The sequence below is a fragment of the Curcuma longa genome, chromosome 20 (assembly GCF_044706935.1).
Source record: "Curcuma longa cultivar G26 ecotype Majalengka, Jawa Barat chromosome 20, ITB_CL_G26_1.1, whole genome shotgun sequence".
NCBI lineage: Eukaryota > Viridiplantae > Streptophyta > Magnoliopsida > Zingiberales > Zingiberaceae > Curcuma > Curcuma longa.
Genome location: NC_133880.1, coordinates 5,059,835 through 5,076,603, shown reverse-complemented (window position 1 = coordinate 5,076,603; position 16,769 = coordinate 5,059,835). Strand labels below are relative to the sequence as shown.

The 16,769-nt window shown below is 40.3% G+C and overlaps 3 protein-coding genes and 1 pseudogene across 4 annotated transcripts; 3 read left to right on the top strand and 1 right to left on the bottom strand.

The window, feature by feature from the left end:
* The first annotated feature begins 638 nt into the window (after positions 1-638).
* On the top strand, positions 639-1,246 carry LOC141814081 (protein RALF-like 22). The gene has a single exon (XM_074702081.1). It carries the CDS (start codon positions 656-658, stop codon positions 1,037-1,039), a length of 384 nt encoding a protein of 127 aa, XP_074558182.1. The 5' UTR covers positions 639-655; the 3' UTR covers positions 1,040-1,246.
* A 1,305-nt stretch (positions 1,247-2,551) lies between these two features.
* On the top strand, positions 2,552-7,392 carry LOC141814080 (putative magnesium transporter NIPA2). Of its 2 annotated transcripts, none has more exons than XM_074702079.1 (8): positions 2,552-2,678; positions 2,793-2,849; positions 3,815-3,905; positions 3,989-4,149; positions 4,295-4,422; positions 4,492-4,629; positions 6,223-6,315; positions 7,073-7,392. In XM_074702079.1, the coding sequence occupies exons 1-8, from the start codon at positions 2,552-2,554 to the stop codon at positions 7,232-7,234; spliced, it is 957 nt and encodes a 318-aa protein (XP_074558180.1). In that variant the 3' UTR covers positions 7,235-7,392. The 2 variants fall into 2 exon arrangements, with proteins under 2 accessions (XP_074558180.1, XP_074558181.1); XM_074702080.1 differs by having other exon boundaries at positions 6,223-6,316; positions 7,062-7,392.
* A 201-nt stretch (positions 7,393-7,593) lies between these two features.
* LOC141812846 (uncharacterized) lies at positions 7,594-8,785 on the bottom strand (annotated as a pseudogene).
* A 1,039-nt stretch (positions 8,786-9,824) lies between these two features.
* On the top strand, positions 9,825-16,604 carry LOC141814079 (protein FAR1-RELATED SEQUENCE 7-like). Its single transcript, XM_074702078.1, has 7 exons — positions 9,825-11,211; positions 11,368-11,445; positions 13,356-15,402; positions 15,493-15,611; positions 15,718-15,792; positions 15,874-15,933; positions 16,288-16,604. Exons 1-7 carry the CDS (start codon positions 10,027-10,029, stop codon positions 16,399-16,401), a joined length of 3,678 nt encoding a protein of 1,225 aa, XP_074558179.1. The 5' UTR covers positions 9,825-10,026; the 3' UTR covers positions 16,402-16,604.
* Positions 16,605-16,769: the final 165 nt, after the last annotated feature.

Here is a 16,769-nt window from a genome sequence, read left to right as displayed (position 1 = left end):
CGCCTGAACCATACAGGGAGCTGAGTCCTGAGCATAAAGGCGAGCATAGAGGGAGTGGAGCCCTAGATGACAGGTCAATTGGATTTGACCGAACCCTTATGAGCCAAGATCTGCAAACCAAGTTAAGTGAGAAGAAAGGATGATATTGATCCGATGCCTTGGTTAATGAGGACTAGGCCTATAATTCTACGTTGCCACGTTATATCTATTGTTGACCTAATTGGGACTTTTATTAACATGTAGGACTATGAGATATTCACTGGATCAATACAGTTGTGCAAGATAGATTTAATATGATGTGAGTTTGGACTGTCATTTTAGTACATTACAGTGGAGGGAATTTGCATGTTTTAAAGAAATTTGGATATATACGTGAATTAGAAACTAACGAAGTGTAAAAAACATTGGCTAAGTCTTCGTTCCCAAATCCCACTCACGAGCGCGCGTTGTCCTCCATCAAATCCAACTGCTGCACTCACCGTCCACTACGCACGTAACAGTGTGGATCATGATGTGCTCGCTCGATCGCTCGCTGCTGCTCCACTGTCAGTCTGGCGACGCAGCCAGAGTTGGTGGAACAGCTGACAACTCATTAACTCACGCCTCCACCCGAACACGCCAAAAGAAGAGCAGTCAGATCTTAGAAGAAGAAGCCATGGCAAAATCCCTGCCAGCTGGTTCTTCTTCTCCACATCCTTTGCTTCTCCTTTTCCTCCTCCTCCTCCTGCAGCAGCAGCAGACCTCTGTACAAAGTGCAGCGGCGGCGCCGGCTTGCGGTGGGAATGGAAATGTCAGGGGATGCTTGATCGAGCAGGGCATGGAGGTGGAGGTGGAGGTGGAGCTGAGCTCGGAGGAGAGCAGGAGGCTGCTGTGGGCTGCCACCGAGAAGAAGTACATCAGCTACGAGGCTCTCAAGGGGGATGCGGTGCCCTGTTCCAAGCCCGGAGTCCCTTACTACAATTGCCACACCTTCCCCACCGCCGGCCCCTACACCAGGGGCTGCCAAATCATTAGCGGCTGCAGAGGCGACGCTCCTTAGCAGAAAAGCCCCTATCCATGGCACATGAAGCTTCAGGTGAGATCAAGAACCCTACTTAATTACATATTGTTCTGAGCATAAAGATGTTTGCAATGCCAGTACTCTTTCTCGAGAGGATGCAAGTTCTTGCAGCATTTACCTACCTGCAAATATAATCTGATAATCTGACTGCTACTCAGATCTGATATCCTTAGGAAAGTAACTGGTTTGATCGTACAATTTAATTTAGTTGTCAGTTTAGTAGATGAACTTGGGATTCCATCGTAAAGATTCTGGAAAGATGAACAGATCGAACAAATCAAAAAAGGAACAAGGATTTCTGTGAGAGATCTCTGAGACCCCTCTTTCTCTTTCTATAAATTAAAGAACATTTACATCGATCATAATTTGTTGGAAAATTAAATGAAGATTTTGATAATTAAGACATTTAAATAAGTAAATATAATGCTAAAATAGTTTTTTTTAAAATTTAAATTTGTCGTGTGCATCTAGCTACGTACGCTCGGACAATAATCTTTTTTTCTTCGAGAAAAAAAATGGATAAAAATTAAAATGACAAAAAATTGAGGCACTCTGAAAACATTTATATTTATATATTTAAAACAATAAAAGCATAAGTAAATAAAGTCGGTACTATAATTAAACAAAAACGCTTACGTTTTTATTATATTTTCTTTGCTAAAAAAACACTTGCTTTAATTAAATAAAAACCACCTATTATAATTAATTAAATGAAGGTGCATGGTACACTTACTATAATTAAAAAAACCAACGTTTACAAAAAAATCTATTATAATTAAATGATTTTATTTCTTTTTCACTTATTATTATTATTTTTTAAAAATAATAATAAAATACTTTAAATTAATACTTTATAAAATACGTATACGTGAATTAGAAACTTTCGTGGACTTATTCGAAAACCACGTACGCGTATTGCACTGGGAGATCGAGAAAGGTTGTACTCCGCGGAACTCGGAGCGTCCTTTCATTTCCTTGTGAAAGAGAAGAGGAGAGGAGAGGAAGAGAGGAGACGCGAAGAGCAGAGAAGGAAGGTATCTATCGCATTCTGTGCCTTCTCTCATCCGATCCAAACGAAGCGAAGCAGCACCCTCTCGCCGTCGCATCCTTCGAGTCCGTAGCGCGGCGCGATCATTTTGGTGTCGGCGTCTCCGAACCCAGTGTTTGGATCTTTCCCGTCGTTTCCTGCGCAGCGAATGAGCTAAAAATCCTCGCATTTCTGCCGCCGAGATCCTTTCGGATTCAAAAGCTTGGTCTGGGATTCGGTTGACGAAAACGAACGAGGCAAAACCATCTGTCTCCTTTCGCTTTCTATACTCGGTAGGCGTTTGCGGAGAACACGACGGTTCCCGTGATTTGGCGTTTTGATGCCCTTTTTCTCCCAAAATCTGTTGGTCTCTTGTTCTTCAATTACCGCCAGAGGTTTGCAGCAATTTTGAAAATATTCTTCCTTGGATAGCGCTGTTCGTCTTGGTGATTCGAGCTTAAACAATGGGAATATCCACTGATAATGTTCGGGGATTTGCCCTGGCCCTCTCCTCAAGCGCTTTTATCGGATCGAGCTTTATAATAAAGAAGATCGGTTTAAAGAAGGCAGGCTCATACGGAATCAGTGCAGGTTGTTTTTTTTCTTCTTCTAAATCGTCATTTATCTTGCACCACCAATTTCACTACTTGATTTTGAATGAACTTGTACGTTTGTTGATGTATATAATTTGGCTGTTTTTTTCAGGTTCCGGAGGATTCTCATATTTATATGAGCCCTTGTGGTGGCTGGGAATGGTTACTAGTGAGTTTCTAAATTTTGTTGTATCTTGCATCTCTATTTCATCAGATATTATAATCTTGTGTACCAGAATCTTTTTGATTCTGGTGATAGTGCCTTTTAGTTATAGGAAAGTAATTATATGAGGTGGATGTACCAAATGCTACATGCGGAGGCAAACAAAAAATCAATATGGACATCAAGAATTGTACCATAATAAAATCAACTATTGTTCCTACCTCCTCCTACGTTCCTCCTTTCCTAGACCAAGCTCAAAACAGAAGACATAAGAGGGCCCTGCCATTTCATATCACCTGTGATGATTAAGTTATGTTTTCTTAAAGGGGAGTGCAAGATTTAGCCAATATCTATGTTCTTCTCAGAATTGTTAAATTTCTATTCATGTGGCAAATCCTTTCAGTGAATTACAGAATCGTGAATCATAAAATGTTCACTTAAAATGATTAAAAGGTACCTACCTAGATGTGAATTTTTTTATATCTTAAAATATATAAACTAATGCAGTATCATACTGGAGCACATTGAACATGATTCATAATAATAATAATAAATCCAGGCTTAATCTGAACAAGAAAAATAACATACTGTTTATTGTTCCACAAAATGACATTTTTCACTGTCAAATACTAGACAGTCATTGTTCAGTCCACTCTTCCTGTTGACCTCAAATTTTGATGGTGCCATTGCGACTAAAGTGGTGTTGTCTTAGAAAAAACGATTTCTTATTTCTCTATCTATGCATTAACATGTTGATTGTTAACTAGGGATTTGTTAAATTTTTTGATATTTAACAAAATTTAGCCAAAAGAGAATAACAAATATTCCAATACTTCTCATTCTTCTAGTTATGGATATTGTCTTCCTCAATTACAGTTGTTACTCTATTGTTCTCAGGGAAAATAAGTTCTTCATGGGCTCATTTATTTTGATTTTTAACTAATTCCTCATTCATATGTTTTTTCTTCTAGTGATTGTTGGTGAGGTTGCTAATTTTGCTGCATATGCATTTGCTCCAGCAATACTAGTTACTCCTTTGGGAGCTTTGAGTGTTATAGTCAGGTATGGCACCATGTTGCTCTGTAAGAAATTGTTTGCTTTAGAGTAAAATGGTCTCTCTTTCTTTCTAAACCTAGTTCATGCAGTGCAGTGCTTGCACATTTTGTGTTGGATGAAAAGCTACACATATTTGGCGTCCTTGGTTGTGTCCTTTGTGTTGTGGGATCGACTAGTATAGTTTTGCATGCACCTCAAGAGAAGAACATTGAGTCAGTTAAGGAAGTGTGGGACCTAGCTACAGAACCAGGTATTACTAAAATTTATTTGCCAGAGGGGATTACAATGCCAAACATAATTTTCATTTTGATAGTTGTTGATTCTGTAAATTTTATTAATAAATGTTCATCCCAATTGCTTTCATGCATTCTTATCAATATTTTATGTTTTCACAGGTTTCATTGTTTACTCATGTGTGGTTGTCGTCCTAGTAATTGTTCTAGTTATACAGTTCGCTCCGCGTTATGGTCGAACGCATTTGATTGTCTATGTTGGCATTTGCTCATTGATGGGCTCTTTGACAGTATGTTATTTCCTCCACACAATATATATTCAATGATTTCTAGTTTTCTCATTAAGCATTGATTCACAGGTTATGGCTGTCAAAGCAGTGGGAATTGCCTTAAAGCTTACGTTTTCTGGAATGAATCAATTTGTATATGCTCAGACTTGGTTTTTCACAGTTGTCGTGATAATTTGTTGCCTTCTTCAGTTGAACTACTTAAACAAGGTAAATCCAGTTCACTCATGCAACTCCATTGTCTTAAACATCAAGAAACTCTGATAATTAAGAAATCTGACAAAAAAAAAAAAAATTGAAGTGACTATGGAATAAAATATTCTTTGCTTTGAATATTTTTAGCTTTTGGGCAGATTGGAGTTTATTGTATGTGACCTCGACTCCAATTGTATTATAAAAAGAGAAAATTTCATTTTGCCCCATACTTTAACTACTTTTTTGAACAAACCCACCCCTCTCCCCTGTCCCTAAGGTCCCTAAACCCACCCCTCACTATTGCCTTTTAAACCCACCCTCTCCCCCTGTCCCTAAGGTCCCTAAACATTTCCCAACTTCCTACTTGACCATAAATATCCTGAAAGGTATTATAACTCGTCTGAACCATCTAGGACTTTGGGTGGATCACTAGAAAAATAGTGTTTGAATGAATGTAGTTTTTCCTCATTAACAGTGTTTGGATGCCTGTTGTGTAATTGGCTTTGTGTGTTCGAAAACATTATTAAAACATTCATATGCAGGACTGGACACCTTTGTCTCCATGAGCAAATGGGCCAAGATTTTTGATAAATCAAAGAGTTGTATAAAGTTTTCAGCAAGAATTGTAGGTTCTAAAGATTGTGGAGTAGTGAATTTAAACATGAAGTTTGTTGAGTGGTTTCGGTTGCAACGTAATATACTCAAACCTTTACCCCAAACTGTTCCAAAGAAGAAAACTAAAAACCATCTGAGACCAAGTTCCATCCATGTTAACTACAGACTGCTAGTTTGCATCACGTGGACAAAGTTTTATTCAATGATGATACACCGAACAGTCTCAGTTATCAGCTCAATAAATAGAACATAACAAAAGAAGCATATTGTTGGTTGCCACAATGTGTGTCCAATGCTATTCTCTACGATAAAAATCTGTATTACATACTTGTATGACTCATACTGTATACTGACTAGCATAATCTGTGCATTTGAGTAGATATAACAAATTTGAGGCCAGGATAAGGCAGAAAAATTGATGCTTAAAAATAATTACGAACTTCTGTATGTATGCCCATGGTGAAACACTACTAGCAAACAAAAGAATGCATGGAGAAAAAAATGTTATAATAAGGATAAGGCAGAAGTTATCTTATTGTAAAGATTAAACAAAGGAAGCTGAGATGCAGTAAGATGAAGATAAGCTAAGTACATTTAACAGACAGCATAAACAAGTACACAGCTAAATCTGCTTCTTAAATGAATAAGGTATCATATTCTGATGGCCACTATCCAGTACGTCAAAGTATCTATTGTTGTGTGTCGGTTTCACAATTCATTCATAATATTTTTGTTAATCATACTTGCATGAGTTAAATATGAACTATCCCAGTTAGGATATTTGCTTAGAAATGCTCAAGTGATCCTTGTGCAGGAAGTGTTCATTCTAGAACAATTTGTCATGACATGAAGGTTGCCATAATAGCATATTCATGAGCTACAAGGAACTTGATCATTATGGAATTTAACAATAGGATTAAGAAAACATTTTTATCTTCTGCATATGTAACAGCTTCAAGTGGTCTAAAGTTCTAACATACACAAAATTTGCAGGCATTGGACACTTTCAACACTGCAGTGATTTCTCCTGTCTACTACGTTATGTTCACTACTCTCACTATATTTGCTAGCATGATCATGTTCAAGGTAAGTTGAAAAAAATTGTCCTTTTTTCAAGCAACTTCTTGCACATTATTGACATTGGACCTTGATACCAATTCAACATACCTTATTTGGGGCCAATGAAGTTAATATTTCCACACATATCTGAATGTGATTTTCTTCCAAAAAAAAAGACACCTTTTTTCAGAGAGAAACCATCACTACAATGGCATTCAGGGGGAAAAACACATTAACTTCAATGAAGTTTGCTCATGGTACTAGGCAACAGCTTATTATTTTTTGTGAAATTCTAGCATTTTATTTTGTATCAACTGAGTCCAGGCAATAAGAAAAGAAATGGCAAACTAAGTTTGAGCAGTATTGCATTATTATGCTGGTGCATTTATGTAATTGAAATTGTTCTAATTCATGCTTATGTTCAATATCACTTCTCTGGACCTAGATCGTCACAGTACGGGATGCAGCATGTACTAGTGCTGATTTCTCTAGACCTTCTGATATCAAAATATGATGGCTTTATGAAATAAATCCTTTTGGGGCCATCAATTGTTCAATGTTCATGGCCAAGTGTTGCTGCACTCTCTTTGTGATTAGTCGTATAGTGTAAAAATGAGAAATCACCATCTCCCACTGAATCCTTATTACACTACATATTCAAGTAATTGCCATATCATTTTGTGGAAATAGGTTTACAAAGACAATTATTACCTTGATTTTTGAAGATAGCTGCCTTCTGCTCGAGATATGCCATTTTCTTTTGTCTAATTTGTTATTGTTTCAGGACTGGTCTACACAGAATGCATCACAGATTGTTACGGAGCTTTGTGGCTTTATCACAATTCTCTCAGGGACTTTCCTTCTTCATATGACAAAGGACATGGGGAATCCTGTGACCACAGAGCCAACCAGATTGACCGAGACGGAACTTTCAAGCCACCACTAACACTTGTTTTAACTATCTTGTTACGGGTTGACGATGAATTGGCTCCATCACTGATTGGATTTTTAGTAGATTTCTTGATGAACTTAGTCTCACTAAAATGCAACAAAAAGCCTCTTCTTCAGTTAACAAGCTCAAGAGACGAGCTTATACATACATGTTTGGCAGTTAATATTTCTTCCTTTTGTTTTTTGTTTTCCCTTCTTTTATGTCTCTGTACATAAACAGCAATTGCTTCAAACTGATACTGTGCAGAAAGAATTAACGTTTGTTTTATCAATTTTTTCTGAATTAACTTGGCAACCTTTTCTCTTATGCATTTCTAGCAGAAAGATTAAACACTATTACAAAGTTGCCAAATCTTGTATACAGTGACATTTCATTTCATATCTGTGTTCATCTTTGCATATTGATTACTCTACCAGCTGAGCTGAGTTCATTCCTTGCTGCTGCTACGTGTAAGCTTCTTCATCCCCTTGAAGACTTTGGAGATCTTGGCCAGATTGCGCTTCCCCATTCCCAGATTCATCTTCCCGGCGGACAACCTGAACCTGAACGCGTCTAGGCAGCACAATTGCACAGCACTTGGCTCTTCTTCTTCCTCCTGCTTCTCTGCACCTCTCTTCTTCTCCTTCTCCTTCTTCTTTCCAACCGGATTTGGCAGCGTCTTGATCGGCATTGGCCTCGTAAGCCTCCCAAAGCAAATCCATGTCTTCCTCCCCTTCCGCCACCTCCCGCTCCTGGCACAGCTTCTGCGTCATCCTCTCCTCGTAAAGCTTGCACGCCAGCGTCCTCTTCCACTCTCTGTCTTTCGTCACCGACCCGTACCTTTGAAGGCTGTCGACCGATTCGCTGCTGTCGCTGTAGCTGCGGTGTCTGATTCGGCGGAGCGCTTCCGGTGCCGCGGAATCGCTTCCGCTCTGGCTCGGCTGCTCTGTTTCACGAGCAGAGACAGCGTGGTCCGACGACGGTAGCCGCCCGAACACCACCTCCGCCGCGCTCCCGCGGGAGCTCGGACTCGCGTCGTCGATCGGCGAGAGGACGAGCGACGCGAATTGCTCTAAAAGATCGATCTTTTCGCTGCCCCGGAGCCCGTCCTGGAGCGCTAGGAGCACGACGCGGGAAGTCGCGCCGAGGAACCGGGGCGCCGCCGCCGCCCCATTGCGGCCGAGGCAGGGGGAGGCAGTGAGGAGGAGGAAGAAAAGGGCGGAGGTGGAGAGGAGGAGGGGAGACAGGTAGCGGAGGAGCGGGAGGAGGCGAGGGAGGAAGAGGAACAAGTAGGTGGAGTGCAGCGGATGGGAGGCCAAGAAAGACAACAAGGAAACGATGTCGAAGAAGAGGATGGCCGGGAGGAGGGTGACTGAACCACCACAGCTGCGCAACCACCGCATGTCTTCTTCCTCAACCCCCCTCGATCGTTGCCGTCGCAGGCTATCGCTAGAAAGGAGGAGGAGGAGGACGGAGGCGGAGCGGTCACTTTTGCTGCTTCCTTTTCCAATTCCGGTTGGTGCAGCGACAGCGACAGCGAAAGCCTGGAAATTAAAGCGAGGAAAGAAAAAGAGGAAAACACAGGCGTGAATTGTGGGGAAGCACAAGCAAGCAGCGAGGGACCTTCCCATGAATTTTGCACGAGAAGAGCTCTTTCATTTTGTGTTTCTTCCTCACAGATAGATGTGTTCTACTAAGATCATTATTGATGTATGTTCAAGGTGGCACATACAGCGACGACAGGAAGCACTTTCTGTCACAGTAGTGGTTTTGGCATTTCCCTGTCCCTGTCGAAAAGGCCAAATTTAATCATTTCTCGATTGCTTTCATCTCCTCTGGCACCTCATGCATGATGAACTTCCATTACCGCCCCCCATTCCAAAAACTTCTTCTTCTTCTTCTTCTTCGTCCATGGTGTTCCCAGTTGACTACGAGATACATCAAGTATACAGTAGGGGAGAGGATACTGCAACCTAAACTAAACTGAAGAGAAACTTATAAGAAGCATCTTTTGAGTATTTTAGTACAGCACACACATCTTTTTGATTAAATAGATGATGTGTGATCCACTGTATGCAATTGAGTGTGTCATGTTGATTTCATGTTAAACTTTTTCATGTTGTATATCATTGCTCTAAAAAATTTATGATTTTTTTAGATTTTAAATTTTATAGAATCCATCGTCAAATATATATATATATATATATATATATATTTTTATTGTTAAAAGTGATTGGCAATTTTAGATGTTTAAATTCTTTAAATTTGTGTCAGATAAAAATTATTGTACTTTTATGGCTGCCTTAAATCTTTTCACGTTATAGTTGTTAAATATTTTTATAAAAATATTTAATAAATTATTAATTGATTGAAATCACTTCAAGTTGATTTGTTTTTTTAAAAAAATTATTATTGAATTTAAATTGGTGATTTTTTTTCTCTCTCTCTCATTTGGCGGTCAACCCCACCATTGCGGGCCCCATTAGTCGCTCGTTGGCATGGCCCACCGCCGACCATGCAAATGACACACAAATGCCTATTCCGCGCGTGGGTCCCACACGAGAATGCAACGCCACCCCCGCTCCCTCTCCTGTCTCCTTCCTCCGCTGGCTTAGCGGATCTCGTCGCCCGCCCTCCGCCCTCCGCCCTCCGACCTCCCGTCGCCGCTAAACTCCCTCCCGCCTCCCGATCCCCGTCAGCTTGCCGTGATCGTGAACCCTCGGTCGGTCGCATGAGGATGGGAGAGTAACAGCTAGGGTTTCTCAAAGCTGACATATTTCGTCATCTAGGGTTTCCCTCCCGCCACCATGGTGCACATCTCCGAGATCGCCGAAGGCGCCGCCGACCCCTCCAAGGAGGATAAGCAAGATGCCACAGAGCCGCTCGCGGCTGCTGCAGATACCGCCGTCGAACAAGACACTTCCCCTCACGAGTTGGAACAGCTGCCGCTCCCTTCGCAGTTCCAGGAGCCGGCCTCCCTGTCCGAGCAGCAGGAACCTCCACCACTCCCACTTCTGGTTTCTTCCCATGATACTCCCTTGGAGCCAGCTGAGGTTGCTCATTCTCCAGTCCCAGAGCCAGATCCGGAGCCGGAGCCGACCACAGCATCAGTGCCTCCATCCTCCTCTGCGCTCCTGGATGATTCCCAGGTCGTGGCTCCGGCCCCTGCCCCTCCCGCCCCTGTCAAGGTCCCCTACAACGAGTACGCCCTCCGCGTTGCCTACATCATGCGCAGCTACCTCCACACGCGCCCAGGCGGGGCTACGGCCAACGCTACATATGTCGCCTCCAACGGGGAGCCCTGCTGCAGGGCAATGATGGAAGTGACTCGAAAGGAGAATGGGCGGTGGGGTGTATCAAAAGTCGAGCTTGAGCACACCCATCTGCTAGACCCGCCACCGGACCTTGCAGGTGCGCTGGCTTCTGGTGGTTTGGTCCCAGTGTTAGGCATGGAGTTCGACTCCATTTCAGCAGCTAAACAGTACTATGGTGCTTACAGCGAGAAGATGGGTTTCCAGTCCAAGACAGGTTCGGGGAAGAGGTCGAGGGGGACAAGACTCTTGCTCATGCAAAGGTTCCTGTGCTCCAAAGGGCACTTCTCCACCTACAGCAATGCTGCCGAGAATGCCACAAGGAAGAGGAAGCGCATTCCTAATAAAAAAGTATCTGAAAAGGAAGTAAAAGAAGTCAAGACAGATTGTGATGCGCTGGGAGTGATTCAGGTCGAAAGCTCAATGGAGAAAGATGGCATGACTCTTGAGGATCAGAGAGGGGAAATACACTCAGAGAAGACTTCTTCTGGTTCTGGAAACGATAAAAGGAAATTGAATGACGGTGGGAAGGTGGCACTTGTATCCAATCCAGGACAGTCCCGGCTGTTGAGAGAACTTGGTATAAGAGTATCACGCTACACTAATGAGGAAAGAAGGAATATAATACTTAAATACATGCAGAAAAGGAGTGGTAGACAAGCAGTCGATAGATCCCTGAAGGTTTCATTCATGAACTTCTCTAATGAGATTGGATTGAGGGACTTGTTTTCTATTAAGAAGATCATGCTGAAATAGAACAAAAATTAGTTCCTGCTTTGGTATATTTATTCGGTTTAGTCTATGTTGTATTTTTATTTTATTTTTAATTCTTGCTAGATTCCCTCTCGGCAAGCTTTGGCTGAAAGGAGGCAACGTGGTGTTGGAGGGAAGTTTCTTAGTAGAGAAGAGACACAGGTAGCTATGAAACCCTTGAATTTACAGCATCTTTGATCCATGTGAAAGTTTAGTGATTTTTCATGCCTTTTCATGTCTTTCTACTTGCATGACAACATGCCTCCATTTCTCAAATAGATACTTTGATGTTTCATGGAAATTCTCGTTTTTAATTTTTTTCTTCTTTAAATAAAAAACCTTTTCTGTTGTGGTGTAAGGTATAGTCTTCATTTGGATTTAAGAAGTTTAAATGGAAGTGTACTAGTGACATGCGATTGAATCACCATATGTTGCATATGAAGAAATTATTTAACTTTGTTCTAAATATTTTAGTAGTCAGTTTCTAAAGAGAGTACAGTAAAGAATCACTAAAAGGAAGTAGAGCGGGTGGGGATGAAGGTGAGCAGATTTCTTTAAATCAAAAAAGACATGGATAATTTATCACAGAACAATATTTCAAACGATACAAAGTATAACACAATGTAAAGAAGCAGTAAGTTTTCTCCTTGGATTACCCTCAGTTCTCCCCTCTAATTTTAAAGCAGAACCCTCTTTCTTTGCGTATGCTCTAACATATATGTAGCATGTTCATTGCTAAAGTGTTCACTGCTTAGGCCAATTTGATGGACTTATAAGGAAGTGTTTCTTACTTCTCTCTTCCACTACCACTTGATCTCAACCACAACCACCATCCCTTTTCTATTCTTGTCCTCATAGTAAATACCCTTTCCTTCCCTCTATGTTCTTGTCTTTTTTCTCTCTTTCATTTTTTGACATCTTTCATGTCGGCCTTGTAAGCAACACTACTTTGTCCTGAGCCTCTTGATCTGCTTTTCCTCTTTTTCCTCAATTCCTCATTGGCAACACCTTTCTCTATCCCACAAGGGTAAGGATGATAAAGGGAAGAATTTCAAACAACTTTAGGAATCTAATCAAGTATATTTAAAAGATTTACACCTACAGATTTCAACAAGAGGACTCTAGGATTTTACCTGCAGTGATAAATTCTTCTCTGTAGTTTTACTCATGGAACCTCATGATTGCTGAGAAGAAAACCCTCATCTTCTTGTGCCATACTTTACTTATGCCATCATGCACCTCTTAGTTACTCTCATAATGATGAAGCAATTTATCCTTTACTCTCTCTCAATTATCATATTTAACTGCTTCGTCTTTAACCTTACTCAATTCCTTGATCAATACTGGGCCAAGTTTCCCAATCTGCTGGTCCTAAATTTTTCCCTTCCACTGAGTTTGGAAACAATCTGAACTAAGTTTTGTTTAAACTCCAATCAAGTCATAACTTGATTTATGAATGTTTTGTACCTTGTTTGTGCTCTACGTTGGGTTCAACTGTAAGTCCAGGTCAAAGTGTAGAGGTTTCCCAATCCACTGGTCCTAAATTTTTCCCTTCCACTTTTGGAAACAATCTGAACTAAGTTTTGTTTAAATTCCAATCAAGTCATACCTTTATTTATGAATGTTTTGTACCGTGTTTGTGCTCTACGTTGGGTTCAACTGTAAGTCCAGGTCAAGTGTAGAGGTTTCACATAACCCTTGTCCATCATGATCACACTTATTGATTAAATTAAGCCCTTAAGGCAAAATTAAATTAAATAACATCAAGCAAGCAATTAACAACATAAATAAAATCCAACATATATATCAACATCCCATACTTGAGCATGACATGCTTGTTTGGCACAGTTTTTTTTTCCTTCTCTCTAATAGGATTAGTCAGTAGTATACACTATCATCCAACATATCTCAGGTATACCATGTTTCAAAAGTAATGTGCCTCGACATCAATTAGAGGTCACGGACAAATTATGCTAGTTGAGTGCTGTGATTTGTTTTGGTTCTTTCTTTTACTCCCTGCATGTTGTGAACATGTAACTTCATTATTTATTCCAACTGATGCTCTTGTCTAGACCATGAGCAGACAGGAAGAAACATTGGATGATGAACCAGAATTACCAGCAGAAGTAGTTGCAAATGCTGGAGGAGTTCCAATTGTCGGCATGCTGTTTGAAAATGAGGACAAGGCATATGATTATTACATCAAGTATGCAGGAAGTGTAGGTTTTAGTGTCCGCAAAGGCTGGTGGGATAAATCTGCTAGAAATGTTACTAGATCACGGGTTTATGTATGCTCTAGGGAAGGTTTTCGACCGAAAAATGAAGCAAGGAGACCACGAGCAGAAACAAGAACTGGTTGTCCTGCTCGTATGGCAATCAAACTGACATCCAGTGGTAAATACCGCATAACTGAATTTGTTGCAGACCATAATCATCAGCTTGCTGCACCCTTAGACATGCAGATGTTGAGCTCAAAAAAGCTGTTAACTAATGTTCAACCTGCAGGACGTCAGAATGTTAGTATTATTCCTGTTGGATATAAAAATTATCTCCGAGCTAAACGTTCTAGGGTGGTGCAGTTGGGTGATGCAGGGGCCTTGTTTGAATACTTTCAGAAGATGAAAGGTGATAATCCATCATTTTACTATGCTATCCAGGTTGATGAATATGATCAAATGACTAATGTCTTCTGGGCAGATGCAAAGTCCATGATGGATTATCACTATTTTGGTGATGTTGTATGTTTTGATTCATCTTATAAAGCAAATGAATATGACAGGCCATTAGCTTTATTTTTAGGCGTTAATCATCACAGACATATGGTTATTTTTGCTGCAGCATTTCTATATGATGAAAGTGTAGAATCTTTTAAATGGTTGTTTGAGACTTTTAAGGCAGCAATGTGCCGGAAGCAACCACATACAATTTTCACTGATCGATGCTCAGCTATTAGTGATGCAATAGCTGCTACATGGCCAGGTACAGTTCAACGTTTATGTGTTTGGCAAATATACCAAAATGCCACAAAGCAACTTGCAGATCTCTTTGAAAGCTCAGAGAACTTTGCTCATGATTTTGGACAATGTATATATCATGATTTTGAGGATGAAGATGAGTTTCATTTGGCATGGAAATTGATGTTAGATAAGTACAATCTTAAGGACAATGAGTGGTTGACTAAACTGTATGAAGAAAAGGAAAATTGGTCCTCGCCATATGGCCGGCAAACATTCTCTGCAGATATAAAAAGCACGTTAAGAGCGGAAACCTTGGGTGGTTATCTAAAAGAGCATCTGAATTTGGAAAAGGATCTAAGAAGTTTCCTGGACATATATGAGTTCATGTTAGAGCAGCGAAGATATAATGAGTTGCAGGCTGATTATATGGGTCACCCAAGAATACCTCCTTTAAGAGTACTCTGGCAAGCTGCAAATGCATACACACCTGCCATATATGATTACTTCAGAAGAGAGGTTGAATTGTTCCTTGAGTCTATGGTGTACTGCTCTGGTGAAGCTGGAATGCTATCTCATTATGAGGTCACAGTTAAAGAGAAAAGTAAAGCGCACTGTGTCAGATTCGATGCATCCAATGGTTCTGTTATATGCAGTTGTGGTAAGTTCGAAGTTGTTGGGATTCCATGTTGTCATGTGTTAAAGGTATTTGACTTCAGAAATATTAAAGAGCTTCCATCACAATACATTTTGAAGCGGTGGAGAAAAGATGCCATGGCTGAGAGTTTAAATGAGAATCATGGCATCACCTTAGACAATGATGCTAAGTCATCTGTATCAAAGCGTTATAGCTCTCTTTGCCGCACATTGTTCAAACTTGCTGCAAGAGCTGCTGAAAATGAGGAAGCTTTCACATTGATGGTCGGCCATTCAGATCAACTTCTCGACCAAGTTGAGCAAATATTGCAGGCAAAACTTCTTGAGAAACCGTCTATCAGTGGCACATCAAAGGGTCATCCTTATAATCTGATTGACAGTGGAAATTCAAGTCATGGCACTGGTAACGATCCTCAAAAGCCTAGTGGAAAGAAAAAGAGCAATGGAAGTACACGTCATAGACATCAAAATGAAGCTGAGTTAAATAAAAGGCAAAAGGCAAGGAAAGGTTTGTCCATTTCTGTTATCATGTTGCACTTATGCTCTGTGTTGTGGCGACAAAGGTCTATTTATAGATTTGTGATAATGTCAATTCTAGGTCAAACTGATGATGCAGAAGTGTCAACAAGAGATAATGAAGCACATGTACCACCAAGCAGCATCTCTCAACCAAGGAATCCTGCAAATCAGTTTCTTGTGGCTAATCAATTTATGCAGGTGTGCTTTAAGAAGTCATATATGTCTCCTTGAGTTTAAACAATTTTTTGGGGGTTATGTTTTGAATTTTCATCACTTTATTTTCCCCCTTTTTCCATAAATGAAGGGCCCTTTTATGACCTCTCACCAATTTGGCGTTGGTGCCATGCAAGGATATCATCCAGTGAACCAATTTGGTCAGGTCAGTACAAGTTTTCGTATGATCACCTTTTTCAAGGATTTTGCTTGTTAATTGACTTCATTCAATTCTGCCAATATTCAGGATTCCTCAGCACCAACTCTACCTCAACAGCCATTCCCTAACAGTTCTCACTTTACTCAGGTGATTGAATCTTGTTAATTACTGTCCAAGACAAGTATGCAATCATGATTCTTTTCAGTATAGAGTTAAATCATCATCAAATTATCCTGACAGTGCTTCTCTTGTCGCTTTGTATTAAAAGCACCATAAATTGTGCATGTGACTTATATTTCCCTGTATGGTGCCTACTCGATGCTTTTTTCCAGGCTTGTTTGTGCGTTGGCACGGTGTTCGTTATCTGAATGGTCTTTGTTTTAGTTTTATATTGAACATTAATTTTATTTAATCATGTCTTAGCTGTAATTGCCTTCTTGTTTGCATAGTCAAACTGCATCATTTTATGCTATGATGAGTTATTTGGACATTGTCATGCAGGGTTTTCCAACTCCAGACTTGCAAGCCCTACAGTTCATTGGGAACAATGCTCAACTGGACCATCAAAGTAGCGATCAAGGACAATGTGCTATTCCAGTTTGGGATTTTCTGTGAATTATATCGGTTGTGTTGGTCGATGATAATATTAGCAGTAAAATGAGATCTTTATATGATGCCAGTGTGGATCATTATTCTGTTGGGACAATTCCGAAACTTTTCTCAGTGTCTAATGTTGTAAAGGGGGGTGGTTAGTTGTTTTTCTCCCCAATCTCATGTCCATTAATAAAGTGTAATAAAATTTCATTGTTCATTGAAAATGTGCTCCATGAAAAAATTGAATAGAACAAATAGAGGGAATGTTCATTGAAATAAACTAAAGAATGTGGCCAAACTGATGCTATATAACAAAATCATGGGCAACGAGAAAAACAGTACTTGATCTCACTCTTATCTGTCCAAGAACTGTTCATTGTTTTGGGGTC

Coding starts and splice junctions, on each gene's coding strand:
- LOC141814081 (XM_074702081.1), top strand. CDS start 656: ATGGCAAAATCCCTGCCAGCTGGTTCTTCTTCTCCACATCCTTTGCTT.
- LOC141814080 (XM_074702080.1), top strand. CDS start 2,552: ATGGGAATATCCACTGATAATGTTCGGGGATTTGCCCTGGCCCTCTCC. Junction 2,679..2,792: donor CTCATACGGAATCAGTGCAG/GTTGTTTTTTTT, acceptor TGTTTTTTTCAG/GTTCCGGAGGATTCTCATAT. Junction 4,423..4,491: donor CATTGATGGGCTCTTTGACA/GTATGTTATTTC, acceptor ATTGATTCACAG/GTTATGGCTGTCAAAGCAGT.
- LOC141814079 (XM_074702078.1), top strand. CDS start 10,027: ATGGTGCACATCTCCGAGATCGCCGAAGGCGCCGCCGACCCCTCCAAG. Junction 15,403..15,492: donor AAGGCAAAAGGCAAGGAAAG/GTTTGTCCATTT, acceptor TGTCAATTCTAG/GTCAAACTGATGATGCAGAA. Junction 15,793..15,873: donor CAGTGAACCAATTTGGTCAG/GTCAGTACAAGT, acceptor GCCAATATTCAG/GATTCCTCAGCACCAACTCT.